Below are 26,033 nucleotides of genomic sequence, written 5' to 3' on the forward strand. Positions count from 1 at the left end.
GTGAAGGTTCTCAGTCATCCGGGTCATCGTAGTCCAAGGAGCTCGGAAAGAAAAGCATCAGGACTTCTTTAAGAAGTGTCTTCAAGAAACTTAAAGAAGTCCAGACACTTTTTTGTCCAAGATCCTTAGACCATAACACATCATCTGTCAAACATGGTGGAGGAATTGTAATGGCGTGTGCATGAATCGTAACTGAAGAGTTGTAGTAGAGCATGCTTTTCATTTACTAAATACACAACTGAAGACAGAGAGACCCAGAGACAAGCAGAAACTGTAGTAAAGGCCTGGCAGAGATGTAACACAGCACCCGGTGATGTCTGTGAGTCCAAGACTAAAAGCAGTTCTTATAATTATGGTAATTTTCCCATTTCTTATAAAAATGAGGGACTGTGTATAAACAGAGCTGTAATTCCCAAACCGTTAATGCAATTCTTCTTTTGTTAAACCCCTTGAATTAAAGCTGAAAGTCAGCACTTCAATAACGTAGCGTGTTGGTTAAAAAACAAAACAGAAAACAGAAAAAAACGACTCCATAGATAAAAATCAACAAAAGCCTTAAACAAACACATTTGATGAGCAGACTTCTAAGTTAATAAATTCACTCTGCTGCTCAAAGCGCACTTCAATATTCTGTTTTTTCTCTCGGTTTCCCTCTGGGCTTCAATTCAGCTTCACTTCTTCAGATCAAAGACTCCTCCCGTAGCTCCCATGAACTCACAACGCTGCACATAAACTGGAGCAAAGTCTCTGCGAGCTCGAAATCTCCTGAACGGCACAATCACTTCAGAACCACAGCACAGGCGTCTCCTTTCAGGCTGGACCTGACGTGAGCAGAGAGATTTGCTCCTGAGCCTCTGCTTCTCTGACCAGCTGAGAGATTCATAATCTCACTTTTGTCAAAACCACAAAACTTTGAGATGCCGATTGTCTTTTTCTGCTTCTTGAAGACAGAGAAGCTGCGCTATTATGAATTCGCCCCGGTGCTTTATTTACCACAGAGATGCTTTCAGGAAACAAATTCCATCGTTTATCAAAGATGAGTATGCAACGCGCTGTTGTCTAATATGTCTTCCTGGTGGCTCTCAGCGGGCCTAATCCTGACAAATGAATAATTCAGCAGATCAAGTGGAGGAATTTAAATAATCCACTCTCCACAAAACACTCTGCAGCCCGACTCGGCTACATTCACACTACCCTGCGGTGTTTATGAACAGGACCGAGGACAGCCTCTTCCCCACAGGTTTATCTTGATGTTTCGGTCCAGACTCACCGCTCCTGCAGCACTTCTAGCAGAGCAGAAATGTATCTTTTCAACACCCACCAGTGTCTCCAGCAGCGCCGATCTCAGCTCAGACCCAGTGAACAGTGGAGTCTGTGAATACGCTTCCATCTTTTAACCACTCAGTTCTTCAAGGGGTTTGGCAACAGACTGTTAATTCAGGATTTCTTATGTAACATAATCAATATGTAATAAAAACTATGATAGCAATAACTAGAATCAGCAAATATTTCAGATACTATAAAAAAGTGTTCTTGAAGGAAATCAAAAACTTTTGTTATTATATTACTAAAAATGTTCAGTTTTAAAAACTTTCAATGTTTAAATCCATAGTAGGATAAGACCTGTAGTCATTTTAAAAGTAGGAGATTTTCTGTCATTAATAAAAACACATTTATTTATTTAAGCCCAAAAGAGTCGTAGTGAGATTTCATTTGTTTGCAGCAGCATTTCTTTGTTATGCAGAGAAACTGAGACGTACTGTTGCCATTGCGCTTTTCTTTCTAATACTAAAATATCTCTTTACGTTGATACAAACAGGACTTTTAGTGGTCAAGTGGCTGCATGTGGCTCCCCAATGTCAAATGAGTTTGACGTCCCTGTTCTAGAGCTTTTGAGCTAATCTATACTGGGCAGCTGCACTAAAACCACTCTCCGCTATCTGTAATATTGTGTGGGTCCCCCTAGTGTCAGTGAATTAGCTATTACCCATCAGAATAAGGGCACTGGGCCTTTGTGAGGTGGACCTAGCCGTTTCCACATCCATGACTCTCACGGACATCAGAGCAGATTTGGATCCAGGAACTCTGGATCATTAACTTTTCCAGAGCACATGACTACCAGGACCCGAGATTTCCTCAGTTTAACAGTAAGAAGTACAGTGAACTCATCGTTGTGGACAGCAGTTTGTGCAAAATACAGTACTGTGCAATGTGTCCAAAGTTTGAACTCCTGTGCCATTTTAGTTTGGGGAACGTGGGGAATTTAAAAAGCAGCTGGCGCTTAAGATCCCACAAGTTATTACCTGCCTTTTCACACAAGTGAGTTATTTGTACGGTGCACATGGCGAGCAATGGAATATTCCAGTGATCAGGAAAAGCATCATAAGAATAAACTGCAATACACAATTCAAAGCAATTAAAAAAAGCCACTTTTTTATAAAGTAAAAAAGAAATATATTAAAGTAAATAAAAATGTGTTTTGGCAGGGGAGACCAACCGTAGACACAAATTTCAAGACACAGACAACGAACCTCCATTTTTGTATATGTAATTATGACATTACTGAGCGTCTGCACACTTACTTTTTAATTAAGTGCTAGATGTTTTTAAACTCTCGGTTATAAACATCATTGTAAAAGTTCAGTATTGGTTGGGCTACGTAATTAAGGGTTAGGGTTTGTGGTGCGTCTGTGGAGACAGAAGGAGGCAGAAATCACCAGGCACCTCAAAGTTTTCTGTAAACGTTTTCACTTTTATTTTCTACATTTGGATCAGCTCAGTGTGGAAGCCTGGACATGTCAGTTCATTTCAAACCCACCCCTTAACCCGACTCCCGAATTTAGAACAATCGATACGCTCCCCCGTCTGTCCTACAATCAAAAAAACTCTCACGTCTTCACCACAGTCACTCGATCAGACATGAAAAAAAAACCCCAAAAAAACAACCTGTTGATGGCCTCCACTCACTGCCATGTCCATGGCGAAGATGAACTGATGTCGTGTCCTTTGTGTAAACCCTTCCTCCATTGGAGGAAGCTGAAATGTTTAAAAATCCTTTTTTGAAATCACCTCTGGTGCCCTGACTCGCAGCGGCAGAAGCGATTAAAAAAAACAACAACAAAAAAACAAAGAATAAGAATAAAGAAGGCGTGATAGTGGAAATGAAAAAGACACGCTGTCTACCTCTGACTGAGATATGAATAGTGAAATGCTGCAGGTGCGCTTGCCAAGTGAGAGAAATGTAGTAATGGATTAAGATATGTCATCTGCTGTGCTCTCTGTAATCACACAGTTCAACCCTTTCCCTCCTTTTGGCTCTCTACAGCTTTTATTCTGTCCCTGATTAATTCTCATAGCGGTGCCACGTTCCTGCTGTAGATATGTCCGCAGGGGGAGTGCAGGGAACCCGGCTCTGTGTAAAAAATAACAGCGTTTTGCTCCTTTAGTACGGCGGAGGAAGCAGGGGTATGCTAATCTGCTGCCAGTCTATGCTACGGGTGCTTGCTCGTCCAATAGCGAGGAATCGGAGTGCCGTTTGTTCTAGTAAACAGGGATTAGTACTGAAGAAACACACGCTCACACCCACACAAATGCAAACATCCACACACTCCGCTGGAGGAAAGAAGCCCTTGGAGTGTTTTTGTTTTTCTTTAAGAGGTCATTGAGAAGACGATATGACAAAAATGGACTGAAGTATCAGGCTTAGGCAGCCTTTTTCCTATATGTATACAGCATGTGTGTCTGTCTGTGTGTTTATGTGTGGCAATGTAGTGCCTTACTGGGGAGATCCACGTGGTTGAACACTACAATAGGCAGTGAACATCAGTAACAGACTCATGTATCCTCTGAGTGTGTGTGTGTGTGTGTGTGTGTGTGTGTGTGTGTTAGCTCTATGTTAAATATCTTTAAAGACAACAGAGACGTACAGACAAACTAGGGTTACTGAAACAGTAGAAACAGACAAGCCATGTAAAAACTGGACATAGAAATCTTAAGATATCACAAACATCATAATTCTCTATCTCTAGATTTCTGCTGACGGCAGACGTCGGGTCCTCGTGATCGCTTTCTTGTTTTGTTTGTTTTTTTGTGTGTATGCGTCGTCCCTCTGCACGGAGGCGTCAGCCTGTAAGATGAAATGCTAAACTGTAACACCAGAGGGAGACACACACTGCTGCAAGACCATAGGACTGGCTCTGACGCACACGCACACACACACACACACACACACACACACACACACACACACACACACACACACACACACATCACAGCTTCTCACACATGCACACGTGCACAACCTTCTTCACAGGAGTACATTTTCAAAATCCATAAAAAATTAAATAAAACAAACATGAAAAAAGAAAGAAAATCAACAAGGAATTCAGTCCCCTTCTCAAAGCATACATTCATCTCAGTACACGCGCACACACACACACACACACACACACACACACACACACACACACACACAAATAAGTGCACACACTCTCGTAAGAGGCAGTCAGTAAACGTTAAGTGATGAGTTGAGCGGTGGACTGCTTTGTCCGGGGGAAGCTGTGATGACTCCACCAGTTAGTTCCTCGTATTCGCGCATGTGAGCGAGTCAACTCTCCGCGGTTAAAATCTCTTTTTTCTTTAAAAAAACCCCCAAAACAAAATGAATGTAAAACAACAGCCATCGTCTCTCTCAGAGGGAGGCTTTTCTCTCTTCTCGCTTTAAGGAGGCTTGTACGCTCTCCTCCCTCTGACGTCCGGCAGAGGTAGTACCGTCCAATCTGTCCTCCTTCCTTCCCAAATCCCAGTGTAGGGAAGTCTTTTTCATTCCTGGTGCTGGAAAAATAAAAATAAAATCACATCCGTTCGCCTTTATTTCTTATTCTGGGCCGCTGTGTGTGTGAATGTGCGCATTTGGAAGTGTGAGGAGTGTGGTCAGAAGACCTCTGGTAGTGTGACATTGCGGAGCAGCCACTGTTGGGAGCGTGTGTGCGTGCAGTCTCTGACGCTGGGCACCTGGCTGTCCTCCTCGCTGGCCTTGTCCAGACACTGGTTACTGTTGACGTGGATCAGGGTCAGCTTCTGCACAGCACAAAAACACAAATCACTCTTTAGAAAGGTTCATTTAAAGGAACATGTAAATGTCTTTTTGGTTAAAACAGCACATGGACTTTGTTATACTTTGAATATCAAATTCTGCTGTGCGAGTCTATGAGGCTCAGTTTTAGCTCTCTGTGGTGTAAATGCTGTGGTTGGGTTGGGTAACGAGTCAACGATGATATATCTCCAAACTGTGGCAAGAAATGATGCTAGGTTGAATTACGTGCACTGGGATTAGAAAAGATTCATTATTTATATTTTAATTTAAAATCCATTTTGATAGATTTGCTCACAGTTAACTGTAAACTGCTGCAAAGCAGCGTGTTTATGTGAATTTACATGAACATTAATTTGCATTTTTAACAATGTGACTATTTGTTTGTTTATATTGCATTTTCCAGCTTTGGAAAAAGCTCATTCTGAAAGAATCAGAATGAGCTTTTATAACTTTCAGAGCATTTTCTATTGCGGCTCCTTGGTAATGCCACTGCCAAAGCGTACTAACATTAGCAGCCTCAACGACTACCGACCAGTTGCTCTAACACCTGTTATAATGAAGTGCTTTGAGAAACTGGTCCGACGTCACATCATGTCCTGCCTGCCACCCACACTCGACCCGCTCCAGTTTGCATACAGAGCTAACAGATCAACTGAAGATGCCATTGCTACAACGCTCCACACCACCATCTCTCACCTGGAAGTGCAGGGCCGTTACGCCAGGCTGCTCTTTGTTGACTTTAGCTCTGCTTTCAATACGATACTCCCGGACAGACTAATAGATAAACTGCTGGAAATTGGACTTCCTTCCACCACCTGCCGCTGGATCAGAGACTTCCTCTCAGACCATGTACAGAGAGTTAGAGTGGGGCCTCATCTTTCCTCAGCCCTCAGCCTCAACACCGGCTCTCCACAAGGCTGTGTACTGAGTCCCCTACTGTACACTCTGTACACACATGACTGTGTTAGTTCACACCCAGACAACACAGTCATCAAGTTTGCAGATGATACCACTGTGGTGGGGCTCATCTCAGGGGGAGATGAGACTGCATACAGAGCTGAAGTTCAGAGGCTGTCAGATTGGTGTGCAGACAACAACCTGGACCTCAATACCACCAAAACAAAAGAACTGGTAGTTGACTTCAGAAGGAGGAAGTCCGAGCTGCAGCCTGTCAGCATCAACGGGGAGTGCGTGGAAAGGGTCTCCAGTTTCAAGTTTCTGGGTGTGCACATAGACACAGACCTCCAATGGAGCTCTAACACCTCTGCGGTCTTAAAGAAGGCCCAACAGCGTCTCCACTTTCTGAGAATCCTCAGAAAAATGGACCTGAAGAAGGAGCTGCTGACCGTCTTCTACCGCTGCTCCATTGAAAGTGTGCTGACATATTGCATCGGTGTGTGGTTCTCCAGCTGCACCACAGCACACAGAAAGGCACTCCAGAGGGTCATCAACATGGCCCAAAAAATCATTGGACATCCCCTTCCCTCCCTGAAGGACCTGTACAGCACTCGCTGTCTCAAGAGGGCACGCAGAATCCTACAGGACTGCACACACCCAGGACACCGGGTGTTTAAGCTGCTGCCGTCTGGCAGGAGGTTCAGGCTGCTGAGGTCCCGAACAAATAGACTCAAGGACAGCTTTTACAACAGGGCAATAGCCCTGATCAATGTAAATAGCTGACCTGACTGGATACCTCCCTGGACTTTTTAGGGGGAGGTAACAATGTTTAAAATGATAACAATAATATTTATATTTATAACAAGGTGCAATAATAATTAATGTGCAATAATAACAGTGTGCAATACACATACACTTATTCTTCTTTTTTATACTAAGTTAATATACTGTGTTGTGTTGTTTGTTACGTTGTGATGTGTCATATCGTGTCGTGTTGTGTTATATGTAGTGCCGACGTAGGACAGTTTTTCCAATTTCATTGTACTACTGTACTATGTATGACTGTGCAATGACAATAAAGAGTTATCTTATCTTATCTTATCTTATCTTATCTTATCTTAATGGACTAAATTGTCTTTGCAATTTAAATAGGCTCTGTGAGACTACATGTTGTGAAGAGGCAGGACGCAGGCACAGGTGAACTTAGAGTGAGCTGGTATTGAATGCAAAAGGTAAACAAAAAGTGGAAAACTGGAAAACTAGGAACTAAAAATCAGTCTACACTGGGGAATACAGGCTAATGAGGGAAAGGAACAGGAACACAGAGCAAAACCAGGGATAAACAGACGATCAGACAACGACAAAGAGGAAGACTGCAACTATAAATACAGAGAAGGGTGATTGGGGCAGAGAGGAAACACGTGGGAACACAACTGAAACTCACAGGGGGGAACTGAGACTGGGGGAAGTAAAACTGAACACTAAACAAACCTAACAAGAGGGGTGATGAAGACTTGACACAAAAGAGAAAATATACAAAACTAGAGACTAACTACACTAAGAACAGAACAATGGAAAAATTGCATGAATGTAAACTCAAACAAAACCAAGAAACATAAAACTACAAAGTCCATAAACCTCAAAACTCACTAGGTTTCAGACCCGGGACCCTCACAGGAAGCTACACTGCCCAATAATATACTGTCTATACCCTTTGGGCTTTGACCCAGTGTGACACATTGATCTCATTTGCTTTTTATTGTATGATGGTCATTTTTACTTGTGTCGTTTTGCACCCTTTAGTTCCATTTTACTGTCCATCCATCCTTGTTTATCGTGCTGGGTGGGCTGTGCCCTATCCCAGCTACCAAAGGGTGAGAGGCAGAGTACACCGTGGACAGGTCGACAGTGTGTCGCAGAGCACAGCAGAGCAGAGCTGTGCCCATTATATTTTATTGTCTTTCTATTTTATTTATTTCTAATATACATCACTGTGTCAGCCGTTGTTGTTTTAAAGTGCCTTAAAAATACAGTTGGAAGGGAATTTAACGTCCTAGGTTTTCCTGCTGTAAATGAACTATTTTCTGTGCCTGTCAAGACCTTTGTGAGAGCTCACAGTATTCAATTTAATTCAGTTTTATTTATATAGCACCAACTCCCAATAACAATAACCTCAGTGTGTTTATACTGTAAGCTATAAACCTACAGTATAATGGTACGACCCTACAGCATTCAGGAGAAAACCCCAACAGTCAGGGAGAAGGAAAGAGAGAGGCAGGACGAAGGACACACTATGGGAGAGAACCAGAGTTTAATAATTACTAATGATTAAATACAGCAGTGGTGAAGAAGACAAAGTGCATCATGGGAACCTCCCAGCATCCTAGGCCTGTTGCTGCATAATTAAGGAAGTCTTCAGGGTCACCTGACACCAGCTTCCAGTTTTCACAAAAAGACAACATCTGATGACCTCCTCTGTACCCTTAATGTAGAGTTTCCAAACCTACAGAAATGCTCTGTCGACCATTAGAAATGTTTTTCCCACTGGTAGCCCAGGTAAGCTGTACAGGCAGAGATCACCCTCATTGGCTGTTGTTTTATTTTGGAAGCAGGCATAAATATGAAATCTGACAGAAACCCCTCAGTTCAGAAAAAAGAAATAAGAATTACCCCTAGTAGGCAAAACCTTGATTGTTCAAGGTTTTATACATGAACAGGAAGATTTTAAACTTTGAAGAGAAGCTAATATGGGAGAAATATGATCTTTAACTGTAGTGTTGTGGTTTAACTGAAGGCTTTTCAGGCTGCTTTTATAATAAGATGATAATAATGACTTCTAACAGTCCAGGTGATGAACATATTAACCAGCTTTTCAGAATCACTTTGAGAAAATGCTTTTTTTATTATGTCTTCCACTTACCAGAGGGTCGTACTCCCAGAGCTGGTTGCCTTTGAGGTGATGGCACTTGAGCATCATGACGGGTCCGTTTAGCTTGGACACGTCTAGACACAAGTCATCTGTCCTGATCTCCTTGTTGGCCGTATAGGAGAAAACCTGCACACATCACCCACAGACTTTCTCTCTTTTTGTGCCGAGAATAACTCTGATGTCAACAGTGATCAACATTTACACTTTAATTCATGTGTAGTTACAGCGTTTTGTTATTTCTCTGTTACCTGGTTGCCTCCCATCCCGTGACAGTTGAAAATGCCGACCTTCTCGTTCTCCTTGCGGGCCATGTTGTCCAGACACTGGTTAGTCTCCACATTACGGATCTGAGCCAAACACACAGGAAGCAGGTTCATTGCTTGAATATACACCCACACCGTTTGATCCATACAGATTCAAGTGTTGCTTGTGTGAGCGAGTGTACCTCTCCCAGGGAGTAATAATGCCGAGGGATCTGGGAGTCAGGGTAGATGTTCTCCAGGTACCAACTGAAGGGTTTACACTGAAGCTTTTGCCTCAGAGCAGTGCGAGACGTGATGTCACCGTAGTCTACTTTGGTCACACCTGGACACGCAGACACACACACACAAAAAGGTCAAACAAAACACTGCATGCTGCCATTCCCCCCGTGTGTATAAGCTTTATTTAAACTGTGTTAGGATTGAGCAGAAAAAACCCACATGCTGATCTGAAGCAGCCAAACGTTCAAAACTGCTAAATCGCTTTTTTTTTTTTTTTTTGGAAAAGAACATGAAATACTGTAAGTTGTAACACCTGGGCTGAAAATGACCCAACAATGACAACAACAGTGCCTGATGAAGAGCAATGGAGGTCAATCATCTTTTTCATATAATAACTGATAGTAACTACATCGAAAATGGAGCTAGCACACTGTGGAGGTCCAGTTTCTACTTATGTGTTTTATGCTTACAAATAAAAAAACAAAAACCCTGTAACGCTGAGATGCTACTCATATCATTTTGTTGAGTTATGATTGAATTGTGTTTAGAAACGGTGCGGCCCTTTGGCTTGAATTCAGTGAAGTCTGGCCCGTCTAGCAAGACAGTCCACTTCTTGTTTTTTCAGTACAGTACCTTTACATACTCAGTCAGCAGGACGGGACCATGGGAAATCATGCACTCAATTACTTCAATTATTAGCTTTGTCTTTTAACTTTGGGCCACTATTACAACTATAACTTTCCCTTATATCTGTGCTTTCATGTATCCATTCAGGTTAAAAGCTCATCAAATTTGGATTCAGGAGACAGACAGTCTCTCTGCTTTTAAGATTAGGCTTAAAACTTTCTTTTTTGATCAAGCTTATAGTTAGGGCTGGAGTGTTTCTTCTTAACTTTAATCACTTTTTTCCACTCTATTTCTTTATACACCACTCTGCATTTAATTCTTAGTTATTATTAATCTGTGTTTCTCTTCTGTCCTGTCTTCCTTGTCTAATTCCAACTCGTAACAGATGGCTGCCTCACCCTGAGCCTGGTTCTGCTGCAGGTTTCTTCCTGTTAAACAGAGTTTTCCTTTCCTACTATTGTCAAGTGCTTGCTCATAGGGGCCGTCTGATTGTTGGGGTTTTCTCTCTATTACTGTAGTGTTACAATATAAAGCGCCTTGAGGCCACTGTTGCTGTGATTTGGTGATATATAAATAAAACTCAATAAAACAGAACTGAATTATGATCTCATTGTTATGCCCGGGAACTGATCTAATTAGGGCTGATGCTTTCTTCCAGCTCTGTAAGACCTCTATTATACAACTGGTCAGGTTATTGAAACAAGCGTAAGAAAGACAGAAGAGCGCCCCCTGTCAACAAAAGTGAGAGAGGTATAAATGTGTTCCATGAGGTGCTTCGCATCTAAAAATATTCTTCATTTCAGTAGCTCTGCTTCTCTTTTGGTTGCTTTTCTGCTGCAAGCTTGTGTGTGTGTGTGTGTTCATGCAAGTTAACGCATGCTTTGTAGCGTGAAATTACTCCCCGCCTCCCCCCATCCTGCACTGTTGGGTCACCACTGCAATATCACGCAGTCAGCGGGTTAATGGATAGATCACACCTGTCACAGAGATTAACCTCCACACACGAGCACATACATGAACGCAAACACGCGCACACACAAACACACAAAATGTGGCAAAACTCACCAGGAGAGATGATGTAGAAGAAGTTTTTAAATTCGTCCATCCAAACTTCTGCCAGACGCCGGTTGTTTTTGTTGATGATCTGTCCCGTTCCTCCGGGAAACGTATAGGGCGTCGCCTTTCTGAAGACGTGACCCACGTGAGAGCACGTGACAATCTCTAGCGTCCCGCCACACTGCCAAATCTATGAGAAACAAGCCTTGTCAACACTAATTTAGAGAATAAATTGCAGAGTAGACACACTGTAAGTCCTGGGCGCTGAACGAGCTAAGACAGACCAGTGAACTCAGCTGGGAGATGGATGACGCAGACTGGTCCCGGCTGTGCTGTGCCAGTCTGAATAAATTTGACTCGACGCCAGCCGGGATGACGTCTGACGAAGTCTTAGTCAGGTCAACAATTTATTCAGTGAAGTCAATCTAGAGGTGTAACATCTGTGTGTGTTTTTGAACCCTAGCTGACACTTCTGAATGGAAGAATAGAGTCATGTCAGTTGTCAGTGGGTGTGTTCACTCACTCTGAAAGAGATTTCCAGGTTCTCTCCTCCCCAGATGTCCATGCCTGCGTCATATGTGCCAATCTCCTGGAAATAATCTCTGTCTATGGAGAACAAGCCGCCTGCCATGGTGGGAGTCCTGAACAGAGACATCAGAGAAAAGGTAAATTAGGAGAAAGGCAGGTTAGTGCCACTTAAATCACTGACGGCCGGCCTTTTAAAGGTCATCCAGTATGTACACATTCCATCAGGGTTTTATATTTCACTCCTCTCACTCCCTGTTATTTGCTGATTTCCTGTTTTTTCTCCTCTCTTCTCTGTTGCTGTGACAGTCATGTCAGAGTTAAACGGCCTCGAGACCTCTTTCCATTTTCCCTCCCGCTTACAGAACGGCTTCCTCCTCTTTAGAGCTTATTCTTCTCCACTGCCTGTTTTCGCTTTTGCTTAAAATCTCTTACAAGAACACAAACAGACAAACATATCCTGAACGTGCACAGATTGATGGTGTATGACCAGCAATTGGCTAAGAGCGGGAAATAATAAGCAACCCAGAAATGGAAAAACAGTTCGTCAAACAGTTCGTAAAATGTGGCTTTATAACAAAAGACAATAACGACGAAGCCAACACAACAGATCTATGTATCCTTTCCTTTTTTCCTGAAGAGATATCAAAGCTTTCTAAATGCCCCAGCTTACAATAAATCACTTTTTTCTACGACACTCAAACACGTCGCAGTAAAACAAAGAAAACCCACTAATTTACAGCAAATCCTGGATTCTAATTAAAGTCATTTATCTAAACAGGGACCGGCCCTTACGTACATAAAAGCGTGGTTCATCATCTCAACATATCACAAGACTGAAATAAACGAACACTGCCACTGTATAAAGCATCAAAAGGCAGGTAATACTCAGCTTTGTGTTTGAAGCATACAATATCAAAATGACACATTTAGCAAGTTCAGAGAATTTCTTCAGATCTTTTCTGTTTGTTGTATTTTTTTAAAGTCCAACAGTGGCAAATACAACCTTCCCAAGTGAGTAGACTTCTGCACATTGCCGTAAATTACAAGGTAGATGAGCCCATAATAACTAGCTTAGCTGCTGATTTCCTCCTCTGCTGTCAACATATGCAGCTCCTCAGAGAGTGACAGCAAAAGACCTGCAGTTTGCATCGTCTAATGAAGAGAAATTCCCCCAGCAAATGCACGCGTGGAAGCTTGAAACCACATCAGCATTATTCGTTACAGTTTTTTTCATTCTGCAAACTCCATACGTGCAATAATGTGAAAGCGCTCTGTGGCAGAACAGGGTTTTTATGTAAATCGTGTCATTAGTGGAAATTAATTTTCTGCCCTGACACAACAACCCAGTTTTGTTTTTTAGGCCACTTAAAAGACACCCTGAGGAAAATTTTGTCAAGCAGAACTGAGAAAAACAACCGAAATCGGGGGCGCGGGGTGTTACATAAGCTACATTATGTGTGTGTGTGTGTGTGTGTGTGTGTGACCTTGAATATTGGCATCAAGCATGCTTAGAAACAAGAGCAGGAAAAAGAGATGATAGACAGGCAAAAATAAGCTCTTGATTTTAGTTCCAAGGTCTACAAACAACAAAAAAAGCCCCTCAAAACAAAAAACACAATCTTACATAAACATCTTGCATTGAACAGAAGTTGAAAGTTCACTCTATTCTTTCAGTATTCCTGCCTTGAGAACCTCTTATGATGAACTGCAGCAGCAAACTGAATGGTAACATATACACTGTTGTAGCAGCCATAGAATAAACAGGGATTGAAAAAGATAAAGAGTTCAGGATTTTTGTCTGCTATAGGAAGGCTTAGGCGCAGTGCCTAAGTGTTTCTGATTAAAGAATGTAAAGGCCTTTAGGCGACATATCACAATCAGTGAGTTTTATGCAGAACTGGGCAGCCAGGAGCTCACAGTGTGAGCAGAGGTCCTGGGTGGCTCCTTCTCTACGTAAAAGCAGGTGTCAGTGTTTAAAACATCTATGAACGGGATGAGGCTTATCTATCCTTTGAGTCATGATAAGAAAGATTAAAAAAAAACAAAACACTTTGCTGTTTGCTTTCAACCGCTGTGCTGTTTCTGTGTCTTTGTGCCTGACAAAAGCGAGTGTGAAATACAGAAATAAACTAGTATCCTGAAACGGTAACCTGTGTTCATCAACTGCAACTTGGAAAAGATAACTGCTTCCTGTGTGTAAACGTGTCCATATGCAATTGCACAAAATAAACTTTTGGCTTTAATGCCGCAATATACTATCGTGAACTGCTGGAAGCAGTGATGAGAGCATAGGTAGACTGTGGTCATAGAGGGACGGACATGATCAGCAACAATACTCATGTAGGCTTTGGTTTTTGATGATTATTAGTTGGTACTAAAGGGAAAACAGTTTGCCAAGAAAACATCTGCCACACTATTACATCACCACCTGCAGCCTGAATGCTGATATAAGACAGGATAGATCCATGCTTTCATGTTGTTCAGACCAAATTCTGATCCTATCATCAACTGAATGTCATAGCAGAAAGTGAGACTCATTAGACCAGGCAACATTTTTCCAATCTTCCAATCTTGTTTTGGTGAACACAAGCAAACTGTAACCTCAGTTTCCTGTTCCTAGCTGACAGGAGTTGCACCCGGTGTTGTCTTCTGCTGATGCAGCTCATCTGCTTCATTCAGAGATGCTCTTCTGCATATCTTCCAAAATACCTTAGTCATTTGAGTTACTGTTGCCTTCCTATCAGCTCAAAGCAGTCTGTCTATTTTCCTCTGACCTCTGGCAACAACAAGGCACTTTCCCCAGATAATTTAAACTCACCGTTTTCTCCTTTTTGCTCTATATTGTGTAAACCAGATGGTGGTTTAGCAGATACTCCTTCAAAGTCACTTAAATCACCCTTTCTCCCTATTCTGATGGGGTGTACCAAATTTAGTGGCTTTTGAGTGTCGGACTCATTTTCAGGTTGAAAGATGGAGCAAACTGTTTCAAAGGATGGAGGGTTGCAGTAGGAGGACTGTGGTATCAGCTGTGACTGTATGGCAAAAGTAATAGTTTACATGGATCAAAGGGTAAGATTTAAGGGCCTCTCTGCAGAATTTAGTTAGGTCAGGACTAGCCCAGGGTCATAGATGTCCTTTGGTAAAATGAAAAGACTTAACTTGAAGCATAGAAACTGCTGTCAGTCTGTTTTATAAGTATGAAAAGGATAATAGCAATGAAATTTAAAGACTCATCTTGCTGTGTGTACCACCCACCTGACAGGCAGCGTGCGGTCTCCTTTGCGTCGGTCCATCTCCCTTTGAGGTACAGGATACCAGCGGAAGTTGAGCTTCCAGTTGAATCCTCCGTATGTCATGTCAGAGCCTGCCATGTACTCAAAGGTATCATCGCTGATAACGTCGATAATGGGGCACACCACTGTTTTCCTACAGTAAACAGAAAGACATCAGCACACAAACACAGTACATCAACCTGCTGTTCATAACCCTGGGTGGACATCAACCAAGGCTAAAAGCTCATCTGCAAGATGTGTCACCTCCAGAACCAACTTCTCACCAGCTGTCACTCATCTCTCATTACACCTTTGTAAACCCTGTGCGTTTTCTCCATGTGCTGGTGTGAGTGTGTGTGTATACCTGCTTACGGGTAGCAGTAAACAGAGAATGAGTAATTAAGCGTAAGATAAACAAAAGGGCAAGCCCCCTGCAGGCTCAACAATACTTTATTGATTTTCTTTTCCAGGCTTGCCAATGGTCTGCGTATCTTTCGTGTTTGTGTGCCTTACCTGTCTTGTTTGATGCGGGCAAGCAGAGGCTCCAGCCATCCTGTTGTGCATTCACAGTGAGCATCCAGAAAGGTTATGACCTGAGAACATGGAGGGAAAACATAAGACAAATCTACAGTGCAAACACAATATGGAGAGCAGTTGCTGTGGATGTCTCGTATGTGGACATGCGCACACACCTGGCCAGTGGAGATAGACGCTCCCTTGAGGCGTGCGCGGATGAGCCCGGACCGCTGCTCCATCCTCACGACTCTGACGGGGACTTCCAATTTTCTCACATACCTCTCCAACTGCTGTTTGAGGAAATCTAATAAATGCATATATAAACAGATAAGAATGCAAAACAGGCGCCTACAAAACAAAAGCTGGATTACAAGCTGTTCCTCCAACCCACTCCATTTGTAGCAGCAGGGATCAGAGATAACTGTGCGCTTGCGTGCTTTCTTTCACGTATGTGGCCTTCTCATACGATACCTCTTGTACCTGCTAGGAGCTTCTCCATCAGCTTGAACACAAGTGCAAACATAAACACACAATCCGTGACCTGCACCATCTAACCTGAGGTCTCGTAAGGTTGCTTCTGCTGGTGGTAGTTGGTTGGGGTGGGGGATTGAGGGTAATAACAGAGTGTAATCCCTGCGTCTGGCAAATTAAAGACCTAATCTCCCCCAAACAGGGATTAACAGTATTGCACAGGGTGGAGTGGCACACACAGCCCTCATACATGCACTGACTCTCTCTTGGGCACCAGCACAGGCACATACACACATGTGCAAAAACATCTACCTACGCAGAATCCAGCAAAAATCATAGCTCTAAAAAATAGGCTAAGCCTCAAACTAGAGAGAGACTGAAGGAATTATCTGCAGTGAGTGTTACTGTGCGTGTGTGTGAGTTTACCTCTCTCGCTGGCATCATCCACCAGAACAATCTCCTCCAGCAGTGTGTGTGGAGAGCGGTCAATCACGGAGTGGACGGTTCGCAGCAGCGTGGTCCACGCCTCGTTGTGAAATACGATCACAACGCTGGTGCGAGGAAGATTATCGGGGTATAACTTGTTCTTGCACCTAAAGCGAGTAATCAAAAACATAGAAAAAATAATCAAAAGGGTCAACTCCATGCTGCAAGAATACAAGAATATTTACAAGCATATTTCTACATATATAAATCTTTGGTTGCAAGTTTGGTCTGCTACCCATATGAATTAAAGCAGAAAGAAAAACTTAGAAGGCCCAGAGACATGCTATTAACTAACTGCATCTCTCAAAGAGATGCCACAACAGAACTGGTCCAGAAGACATACAGTAGAACTGACATGATATTAAAGCCAGAATCTTGTACACAGAATATATGATATCAACCTGAAGCTTTCATCTACTTCTGGAACAACAGATATGATTCAAAAAGAAACTCCTTCAATTTTTTTTAGATGTAGACTCTTGGTCTGAAAAGTGAAGTCAGAAATGCAGAAGTTAAATAAACCTAATGGACAAAAAGAAGTCTATTAGAGAATAGAAAATAGATTGTCTCACGTTGTTTAATACTTCATTAAACATGTTCCTCATGAGTTAATGGTCTAAGCCAAATGTTTAAAGTGACGGTCAAACAAGCATGATGTTATTTTATATTTGTCTGGCCCATTTAGGGATCTACGCTGCTACTGTTACCTAAGGCCACAGGCAGTGGGTAGTGACTGAGAGAATGAGACTCCCGACAGAAGAGGCAGAAACGAGCTCAAATGGTGTCTGGTGTCTGTTCGGGAGGTGCTCAGAGTAGAACGCTCAACCCAAAACAGAAGTAAGAAAAACTAATGAACGATGTCAGAGTAGCTTGGTACATCATTTATTTACAGTATTCTAAAAGACTTTGGGCCAAAAAGTTTGGAACTGGTTAGGAAAAGGTTGATACAATGTATAACAATTTGTATCTATAAAACAGACGGCATTATTTCAGAGATTGAATTATATTTTAAATTAGTTATTAATCTACAGTCTGCTTATTTTAATTAGTTCTAAATTTCAAAAAGCTTCAATGTCACCAAATGCTTTGTGTGTAGAATGATACAAAGTTGCTTAGCACAAGGCAAGCTCATTCAAGGGGGCATAACTGCACAGCACAAATGATGAAACAGCTGAACATACAACATGAAGCAGAAACAACAAAAAATACAAAGGAGCAAAAAGAAAAGGTGTGCGAGATGCATCAAAAACTAAAAGCAGACAAGGCTTCAAAAAAGGCAACAATACAGGCAGTAAGTGAAAACGCAGACTTGATTTTAAACAGACAAACATGAACTTGCAGAGACCGAACAAAGAAAGGAAAAAGAAAAATCCTAGGAGACACATAACAATCCGGGCTCTGTGCGACTGTGAGAGCTGCAGCTACATCGACTTTATATAAGAGTTAAAAAAAAAAATCAACTAAACCACATTAGACAGTCCTAAAATCACTCAGATCATTATTTTGCTTCTTGTGAAAAATCATCGTAATCAACTTCAAAGAAAACTGAGAGTGAATAATAAACGAGTATCCGAGCGTAAATCCCCAGATTTAGACCGAGAAAGACAGAATTAGTGGGTCAGCATGATCACGCTTGATTAGTGATATTAATTAGAGTGCGAGTCATTTTCGTTGCAGTGTTGAGTGCACACATCAAACTCTCTTACTGAGAGACAGTGAAGGATGCAGTTGTCTAACACAGGACAACAGGCACAAGACGACAAATATTAGCACAGTGAAGACAGTCACATCTTTTTAAATATCTCTCCACAGTATTTCCAGAGAAACACTTCATTTTAAATGGTCAAATTGTCAGGTATACACTCCTTAGGCGAGGTGTCAAGCTTATTTCTGTTCATGGCTGGGCCTCACACATACGCAGTTTGATCTTTGATCTCAGTAAAAACATTGCATAATACCCAATTATATATATATATAAAAAAAAAAACACCCCCAGATTTGCCCCTTTCTTTTAGTGCAAAAAAGTCCAAACATATTTTGAAAAGGCTCACACTTAATGAACCATCCAGCTATAAAACAGATGATTCACGTTCAGTCAGTCCACTGTCATTACAAAGAAACGCTCCTGTCGTAAATCAAAATAATGTGTGGGCACGGCTCCTTGGCTGAAGCATCCCGCTTCAGTGCGGCATGGCAGGCCATAGGTAATGTCTTTGTCAGGCTGTAAAACTGATGATGATTCAGACCTCTGGCTCCAATTAAATTAACAGTTCAGACAATCTCCCTCAAGACTTGATCCATTTCTAATGATTTATGACAAAATACTTCCTGGTGCAAAACAATAAAAAGTTATTCTCTTCTTATCCGCAATTTCCAGTTCGCAAAGCAATCCAGTCCCCTGGATTGGACCTTTTGTCGGCTGAGTTCTGGCCTGTATGTCTGACGCTTTAGGATTTAGGCACTAAGTTTGCACCGTTTAAATAAATCTGACAATTTCAAGGTTGATTTCAGTTCAGTATGAAAATCAGCCTTCCGATGTCTTCTTGTCAGCCTTCTTGCTTGATGTAGCTACTCCAACACGGTCTCTTCACTGTAGCTGCCTTTATTTGCTCATAACGTTTTATTGCACTAGCTGTAAAGCAGCACAGATACCCGCTCCTACAAATAAACGTTTAAAATGAATTTCCAGAAATTCTTCCACTATGTTTTAGGTTGCCTTGAGTTTATAAAAACCATCAAAATCAGTTTAGGGGTCACATTAAAACTCCTTACTGCTGGCCTTGACTGCTTTACTTCAGTGTTACACAGACTACAGTAAATGCTGCATAGAGGACTACCTATTCATACTACATACAATATTCTTTTTTTAAGTAATTTCTTTACAGGTTTATGTTTACCAAAATTAAGCAACATGTTCCACGAAAATCCCTGTGAATAACATATATTAAGTATGGGTTTGTGGGTCACCTGGTTAGAGTTAGAGCAGACCGAATCATCTGTACACACATCTGTAGGTCAAGCAAAAATCGTAGCCTGCCATGACACCTGCATGCAAGCCCGATATAAAACTGTCTCACACTCTAAGTGTTTTCTAAGTGTTGGAGGACGAAACTGAAAGCAGCCCGACATCCTTCCTCTAACAAATTCAGCTCTTACAAGAGCCAAATGGAATAGGATCTGATTTCCTCCATCTTTATAACTCCCCCTCCTGCTTGTGATCATCCTGAGCGCTGGAATGCTTCCTCGCTCTCTCTGCGGTTGATTCTGACTCAAGGAATGCAAGAGCGACAGAGGAGAGGAGGTCAAGAGTGTATTCTCTCCTGCAGCTGCCCGTGGAGCACGTTAAAAACACGAAGTAATTCTCAGTGTTTGGGGTGTGCATGTTCGTATGCTCGAAAATAGGGAGGTCGATGAGCACACAAGATGATTCACTGTAAAATACAGAGACAGCCTTTGAGTCTTTTAATGTTTTTCTAAGGCGGCTCATTATTTCTCGCTCACATGAAAAAAACATGAGTTAAGGCATGATCTTTGGTGTGTAGCAGAGGAAAAAGAAGACCGTGTGTCTATACACAGCCAGTTGCAAACATGTTTATTTGTATTAGCATTTTTTTTTTTAAAGAGCAATTGTAGGGAGCCCTGTGCACTCGAACAGTCAGGGTGGCGGAGCAACATTTGGCAACGGCAAAGCAAGCTAATGAGTTACAGGCTGCGTCTTCAAGCAGGGAATTGTGGGGATATTTAAACATGGGCGTGCGCGCTGGCTTTAATTAAACAGCATTATTGTTGCAACATTACACACACACACACCAATAAAAGTCTGCATTCTCAAAAAACAACAAAAACAACAATGTAGTCATCACCAAAAAAAAAAGCTTTTCTGAAAGGTGTGGTCATGAAAAGTATTTTCACATACTGTAAATCCACCCAGACACATATAGAATTACACACACACAGGCGTGACCGTAACGTCAGAAAGTAGCGATCTTCGGCCGGGGCGTGTGGATGTTATAAGGCCTGCTGCACAAAAAAGATCCAGATCATTTCCTTGGCCGACTACATGGTGCCCTTTAGAGTGACCTGACAAAATATAAAGCTCATCAAATTAAATCTCTTGCACAAGTTTGTTAAAGTCCAAGACAAGAAAATGGTCATAATTCTGCCAAGACTGCATGTTACATTGAAAATGCCTGACTTCCTGTTGGGCCTAAGGTATGGCTCAAAGCTCCAGGCTTTTTGTCTATCTTAAGACAAAACAACATAAATGCAGATTAAATATGGTGCTGGGGTGGCTTCACTGAAATATTGTAGGTGGCACAAAACAGCCATTTTGCCACACTGACGTGTAAAAGCCATTAAATATAAACTGCACGAAAGGTGATTCATGGAGAATTTCCATGGCCCTAGGGTGGACTGCCATAATCTTCACACTAAAGCATAATCAAGGCTTTAAGCGCCTTGATGTAACTATTGTGATTTGGTGCTATGGAAATAAAGCTGAGCTGAACTGAAGACTTGAAGTTTACTCGCAGAACCTTTCAGGTGAATATGGTGAACCTGTGAGGAGTTCATCAAAGTAAAATTGACATTTCCTGTTCCCACTAGCTGGTGCTCAAAATATCATTGACTATTGGGATATAGATGTCTGAATCTTATTAAGTGTCAAGTTTGGAACAGACTGAACAAAAGCTATTTCAGTTATACTATTTTGGCTCCTCGTGGCAGCACATCAAAGTCTGGAATGCCACCAGCGGATCCACCATTTAATAAAAACTCACAGCCCTCATAATAACGTAACATCAACTCTTTGAGGGTTATCTGGTCAACATTTAATGCGCTGATCCTGCCTCGATCAGAGTGTAAAACATGTTAAATACTGTCATATATGAACTCTTATAAATCACGTCAAGCTTGGGGCTAGTTGGACAATTTATGTGTGAATTACACATTAAAATTTAATGCTGAATGACTAAAACTCACCACTGCATCACGGACACGGCAATCAAAAGAAAGTCAAAAGCTTCACAATTTAGCATGACCAAAGTCTTTAGTTCAAGACTGATCAAATATGAAGATGATTACATTAAACTATGAGGAGTTTATTAAAGTAAAATCCCCAGATTCATTTGACAGAAACATAATAATGCAACAAATTAATTACAATATGGCCTTCGCACTGTTAGTGCTCGGGCCTTAAAAAACCATAAGTGAGTTTTTCCCCCCTTTAATAAAGTATCAGCTAATGACAACCTCATTTGTGATGAATTCAGCCAGTTTCCCTAAACTTGCTGATCCACACACAAATACGCAGTGAAATAGACACAAATGCATGCACTCCTACACACACGCAGCCACACGTTCCCTTGCACGATATTGACTCCGTCTTATCTACTAATTGGAAAAGCAGATAGACGGGGGGAAGGCTGAGTGAAAACACACCTAGTAATCAACTCTCGCTCAAAGACTAAAACCCATTTCACGGATCAAGGTCCTCTTACTCTCCTGCCTGTCTACTGTGCATGTGCCCCTTCCTGTCACTGTTGCGCCTCTCAGTCAGTCTTCCTCTCCATCGCTCCAAAAACCTTCATTTCTGATGCATGTTCCTCTACTGAAGCAAAAAAAAAAAAAAAGACGGGGGGTGGGGCGGGGGGCTGCTTTCCACCTCCCTGAGCTAACCTTTACATATCTTTTCAGCTGTTGGCTGGATGCACATCGTCTGCCTGTCTGAAGACTGAACAACCTTCAACCTAAAACCGCTTGCACTCACACACAGACACAGTCAACATTGAAATTCTGCTCACATGATATATGAATTACACACATAACTTATATTATAAAAGTGTTGTTGAAAAAAACATTACATCACTAAAATGATGCTTTAGCTGTTGTGACAGGGTTTAGGATTTATTTATGGGCAGCAATTGTGTAAATATGACTGCCCACAGTCACCACATGTTCATTCATGACTTTACAGAAACCTTGCAGAATAAAGGTGCTCAGAATGGTGCTTTCATTCACTGATTGCAATATTAAGACACAATTACTGTTAGGTTGGCTATGTCAAGCAGTTTTACAACACATATAATAAACACAAGCACGGCTCTGCTTTACTTCTTTGTGACCGTGAGCAATCAGACAAAAATCCCTGTGTGATGTGCTAATGAAAACTGTTCTGGTAGCACTTTACCATCAGCTGGATTTAACAGCAGCCTTGAATGAATGAATCGCTCTAAAACCACATGCAGTCCCAAAAAGAACATTTTCACAGGTATTCACACGCAATCCTGTGAAGAACTAGGTACACCCTCACTGCTTCCATAGGAATTAAGAGTGTAAATAGCAGATGGGTGCACTTGATTAACTGATCATCAGCAAGTGTGAGTGTGAGCAACTCGAGTTGTTGATCTGGAGCATTCAGGTGTGTACAATGTTCCCAGGACTGGATACCCAGCCAATTCACCCCAAGGTCAAACTGTGCCAGTGCTCAGAGAAACTGGCAAAAACCCAAGAGTTTCATCTCAGACTCTCCAGGCCTCAGTTAGCATACTGAATGTTAAAGTTCATGACAGCACAATTACTAAAAGACTAAATAAGTATGGCTTATTTAGTTCCCAGGAGAAAGCTGCTTCTCTTTAAAGGGAACATTGCAGCATGGCTTACCGTAATTGTCGGGCTATAAGCCGCTACTTTTTGCACAAGCTTTGAACCCTGCGGCTTTTAGTCAGGTGCGGCTTTTCTGTGGATTGTCCATGATTTTTGTCATATCGTAAGACGATTTGTTTTGTTTGTTCCGCTGTTGTACGGCACTACGTTGCCTGGCGGAAGGGCATGTGATCAGACACACAGTATCGGGGTTCAAGAGTGGTATGTTGGTCACGTGTCCATCCGCCAGGCAACATAGTGCTGTACAAGTAGCGTGAAAAACAAACTTCAAAGTAGCGCTATGCGTTCAGCGGGAGTCGTGGATGACGAGCGGCGATAAACTTGCGAAAAGCAAGTTATGCTCAACTCCACCGGTGGATTCTGACAGCGTGGAAAAGTGTGAAAACATCCATGATCACCAACGGATTTCGAAGGGCTGGACTGCTGCATGATGAAGAGGAGGACACCGCCACGGCCCTTCTGAGGGTGTTCGACTCTGACACTGACAACGAGGATTTCTTTTGTTTTGAAAGTGACAACGAAGGAGAGAAGCGGAGAGTGGATGACGTAGGCATCCTGAGCCTGTTCGTATCCGACACTGGAGAAGAGGACTTTGGTGGTTTTAGTGCGCAGGAAGATGGTGGTGAATGACTGACTTTTCTTCTTGTTAAAGCCGTGTCGCTGCACCTGAGCCTAAAAGGTAGTCTGAATCTATTTTTCTGGTGTGCTGTAGGTTATTGTTATGTACTACATTTGTTACTCATTTATGAAGCACAGTACATGTTTCCTACTTGTAATTACCGCTACTTGTACATATACCTAAAAAGTTATGCAAATATGTACCCATAACTTGTTTTTCAAAATATTAAAAAAAAGGGGTGTGTCTCCAAACAGCCATCTCTTTCCTGACAATTCCCTTTGTGCATATTCTCTTACATATGATAAGTCAACATTGAAACACCTGCGGCTTTTAGTCAGGTGCGGCTAATGTATGTACAAAACAGGATTTTCCCCTGATTTTAGCTTGTGTGGCTAATATTCAGGTGCGCTTTGTAGTCCGGGAAATATGGTAATTTTGCAAAGTTGCATCTGAGAGAAAAAAACCCACACAATTGTTTTGGAACAATATCTTTTCAACAGGCAAACCAAATGAGGAGATGTTTGACCATAATGGTCACGTTATGTTGTTGAAAACCAAACAGAGCACATCAGCAACTATCAGCACAGCTGGGCTTGTTTTGCTTTAACCGACCTGGGCACCTTGCAGTCACTGAGTAACCTAGAGTTAAATGTGAGGACATCTGTGTGATAGATAAAACTTGTCCCAAATTGGGTCAGGCTAAAGGACAATGATCCAAAAACAGCAACAAATCTACAATAGAGCAGCATTAAAAAAAGGATCATGGTGCTGAAATGATCAAGTCAGAGTCCAGACCTCAACCTGACTGAAATGCAGTGGTGGGGCCTTAAGACAGCTGTGAAAAAACCCTCACAAACATCAATGAACTGAAGCAACATTGTGGGCAATAATTCTTAAACACTGATGTGAGAAACCTATACAGTCGTAGAAAAACTGATTACTTCCAGTTACTACAACTAAAGGTGGTCCTATAAGCCATTTAATCACAGAGCCGTGTGTAAACTTTCCTTTTCACATGACCGTATCTACTGTCATGAAATCCTGCACACTGATTCTCACCAGAGCTCAACTGGCAGTTTTGAAACCAACACAAATGGTGCTCAGCAGAGTTTGTTTTAACACAGTGTGAAAGCTCTCCAAAAACATTTGTCTTTTAAATGTTTTTTTTCCATGAAAACCATTTTCAAATGATTTGCAAAAAGGAAAAACAGAAGCTGGTTGAAACTGGAAAGAAAATAATAATATGAATTGTGGGAAGCTTTGTGAACACCACAAAAAAACCCAAACAAAACCCAAACATCATACATCTTTGGAAAACATTCTGCTGTCTGTGCGATGTTTAGGTGGCACTGGATAGATTTGACATGTACAATTTCCTGTTATTAATATTAACATATAATGATTTATGTTTATACTTACTACACAACATAACACAAAGAGGATATTTAGGCCCTGCTTCATACAATATGAATACCGAATTAGGAACTCCTGACTGTTTTTCAGGAAGTTCAAATTCCCTTGAGATCTTTGAGGGCACCACACCCTCTCTGCTCTCCGAGTATCAAAGTTTAATAACTTCCTAATGAATACTCAGAGGTGCTTCTAACCTACATTTATTTTTGTATGTTATTCCATTTTAAGATATGACATTTTTACTAGACATTTCTTTAAATCTCCTATCTAAAGTTTACCTAATTTTGCTATACTGTATAGGTCATGCCATTTAAAAACAATAAGACTAATAAAAGATGTATTATTGTTATTATCATGACAAAACACAGGACTTGTTGCTGGGAGAGGCAGCTCACCCTTCTAGGCGGACGTCAGGCAGCGAACGATTGAGAGCAATCATCTCCGAGGCCATGAGGTTGAACTGGTTGATCTTAAACATTTCCTTCATTTTCTCCTGCTGCTCTTTAGGGATCACCACAGGTTTCCCTCCTTCACCAGGCCCATCTCGTGGTCTGGACATGGTGTCTACAGAGGATACATATTCAGCTTTTCAAACTTGATGCTTGACAGTGCCATAAAAATGTGTCTGTGTATGGGTTTGTGTGGTGATACACCCTCACCGTCTCTCCCGGGCAGTCCTCTCGGCTTCTTGTCATCACACTTGTTGCACTCGCTGAAGTAGAGCAGAATGAACATGTCCAGCATCACCCAGACCAGAGAAGTGGCCAAAACCACCTTACAGTAGGCGAACCTCCGCATCCTGAAAATGTAGAGTGAGAAGTGGGGGGTAGTTACCATCAGAGGGTTTCTTTGAAAGCATGGTAGAGGAGGCAACTCTTCTCATATCTTTCCCACCTTTCTACTCAGTCCACTCAGCGTTTAGCCTTCCTGCAGCTCTGAGCCTCAGAGTGCTGGAAACACTTCCACCTAGAGCTGGGCG

The 26,033-nt window shown here is 41.9% G+C and overlaps 1 protein-coding gene across 2 annotated transcripts in view; it reads right to left on the reverse strand.

The window, feature by feature from the left end:
• Positions 1 to 2,731: 2,731 nt before the first annotated feature.
• Positions 2,732 to 26,033, reverse strand: part of galnt1 (UDP-N-acetyl-alpha-D-galactosamine:polypeptide N-acetylgalactosaminyltransferase 1) — a 56,747-nt gene continuing 33,445 nt past the window's right edge. For both annotated transcript variants that reach the window (XM_085292224.1, XM_085292223.1), the window contains exons 3-14: positions 25,714 to 25,853; positions 25,450 to 25,618; positions 16,300 to 16,466; positions 15,579 to 15,706; positions 15,400 to 15,479; positions 14,870 to 15,040; positions 11,610 to 11,727; positions 11,096 to 11,276; positions 9,367 to 9,506; positions 9,170 to 9,268; positions 8,913 to 9,047; positions 2,732 to 5,079 (exon numbers count right to left, since the gene is read on the reverse strand). In XM_085292224.1, coding sequence (XP_085148350.1) covers positions 4,933 to 5,079; positions 8,913 to 9,047; positions 9,170 to 9,268; positions 9,367 to 9,506; positions 11,096 to 11,276; positions 11,610 to 11,727; positions 14,870 to 15,040; positions 15,400 to 15,479; positions 15,579 to 15,706; positions 16,300 to 16,466; positions 25,450 to 25,618; positions 25,714 to 25,852 — 1,674 coding nt within the window. In that variant the 5' untranslated portion in view covers position 25,853 and the 3' untranslated portion in view covers positions 2,732 to 4,932. The remainder of the gene's footprint in view (positions 5,080 to 8,912; positions 9,048 to 9,169; positions 9,269 to 9,366; positions 9,507 to 11,095; positions 11,277 to 11,609; positions 11,728 to 14,869; positions 15,041 to 15,399; positions 15,480 to 15,578; positions 15,707 to 16,299; positions 16,467 to 25,449; positions 25,619 to 25,713; positions 25,854 to 26,033) is intronic.

This window comes from Mchenga conophoros, linkage group LG11 (genome assembly GCF_057382185.1).
Source record: "Mchenga conophoros isolate Kocher_MC1m ecotype Shallow Benthic linkage group LG11, M_conophoros_male_GT1.1, whole genome shotgun sequence".
NCBI classification, from domain to species: Eukaryota; Metazoa; Chordata; class Actinopteri; order Cichliformes; family Cichlidae; genus Mchenga; species Mchenga conophoros.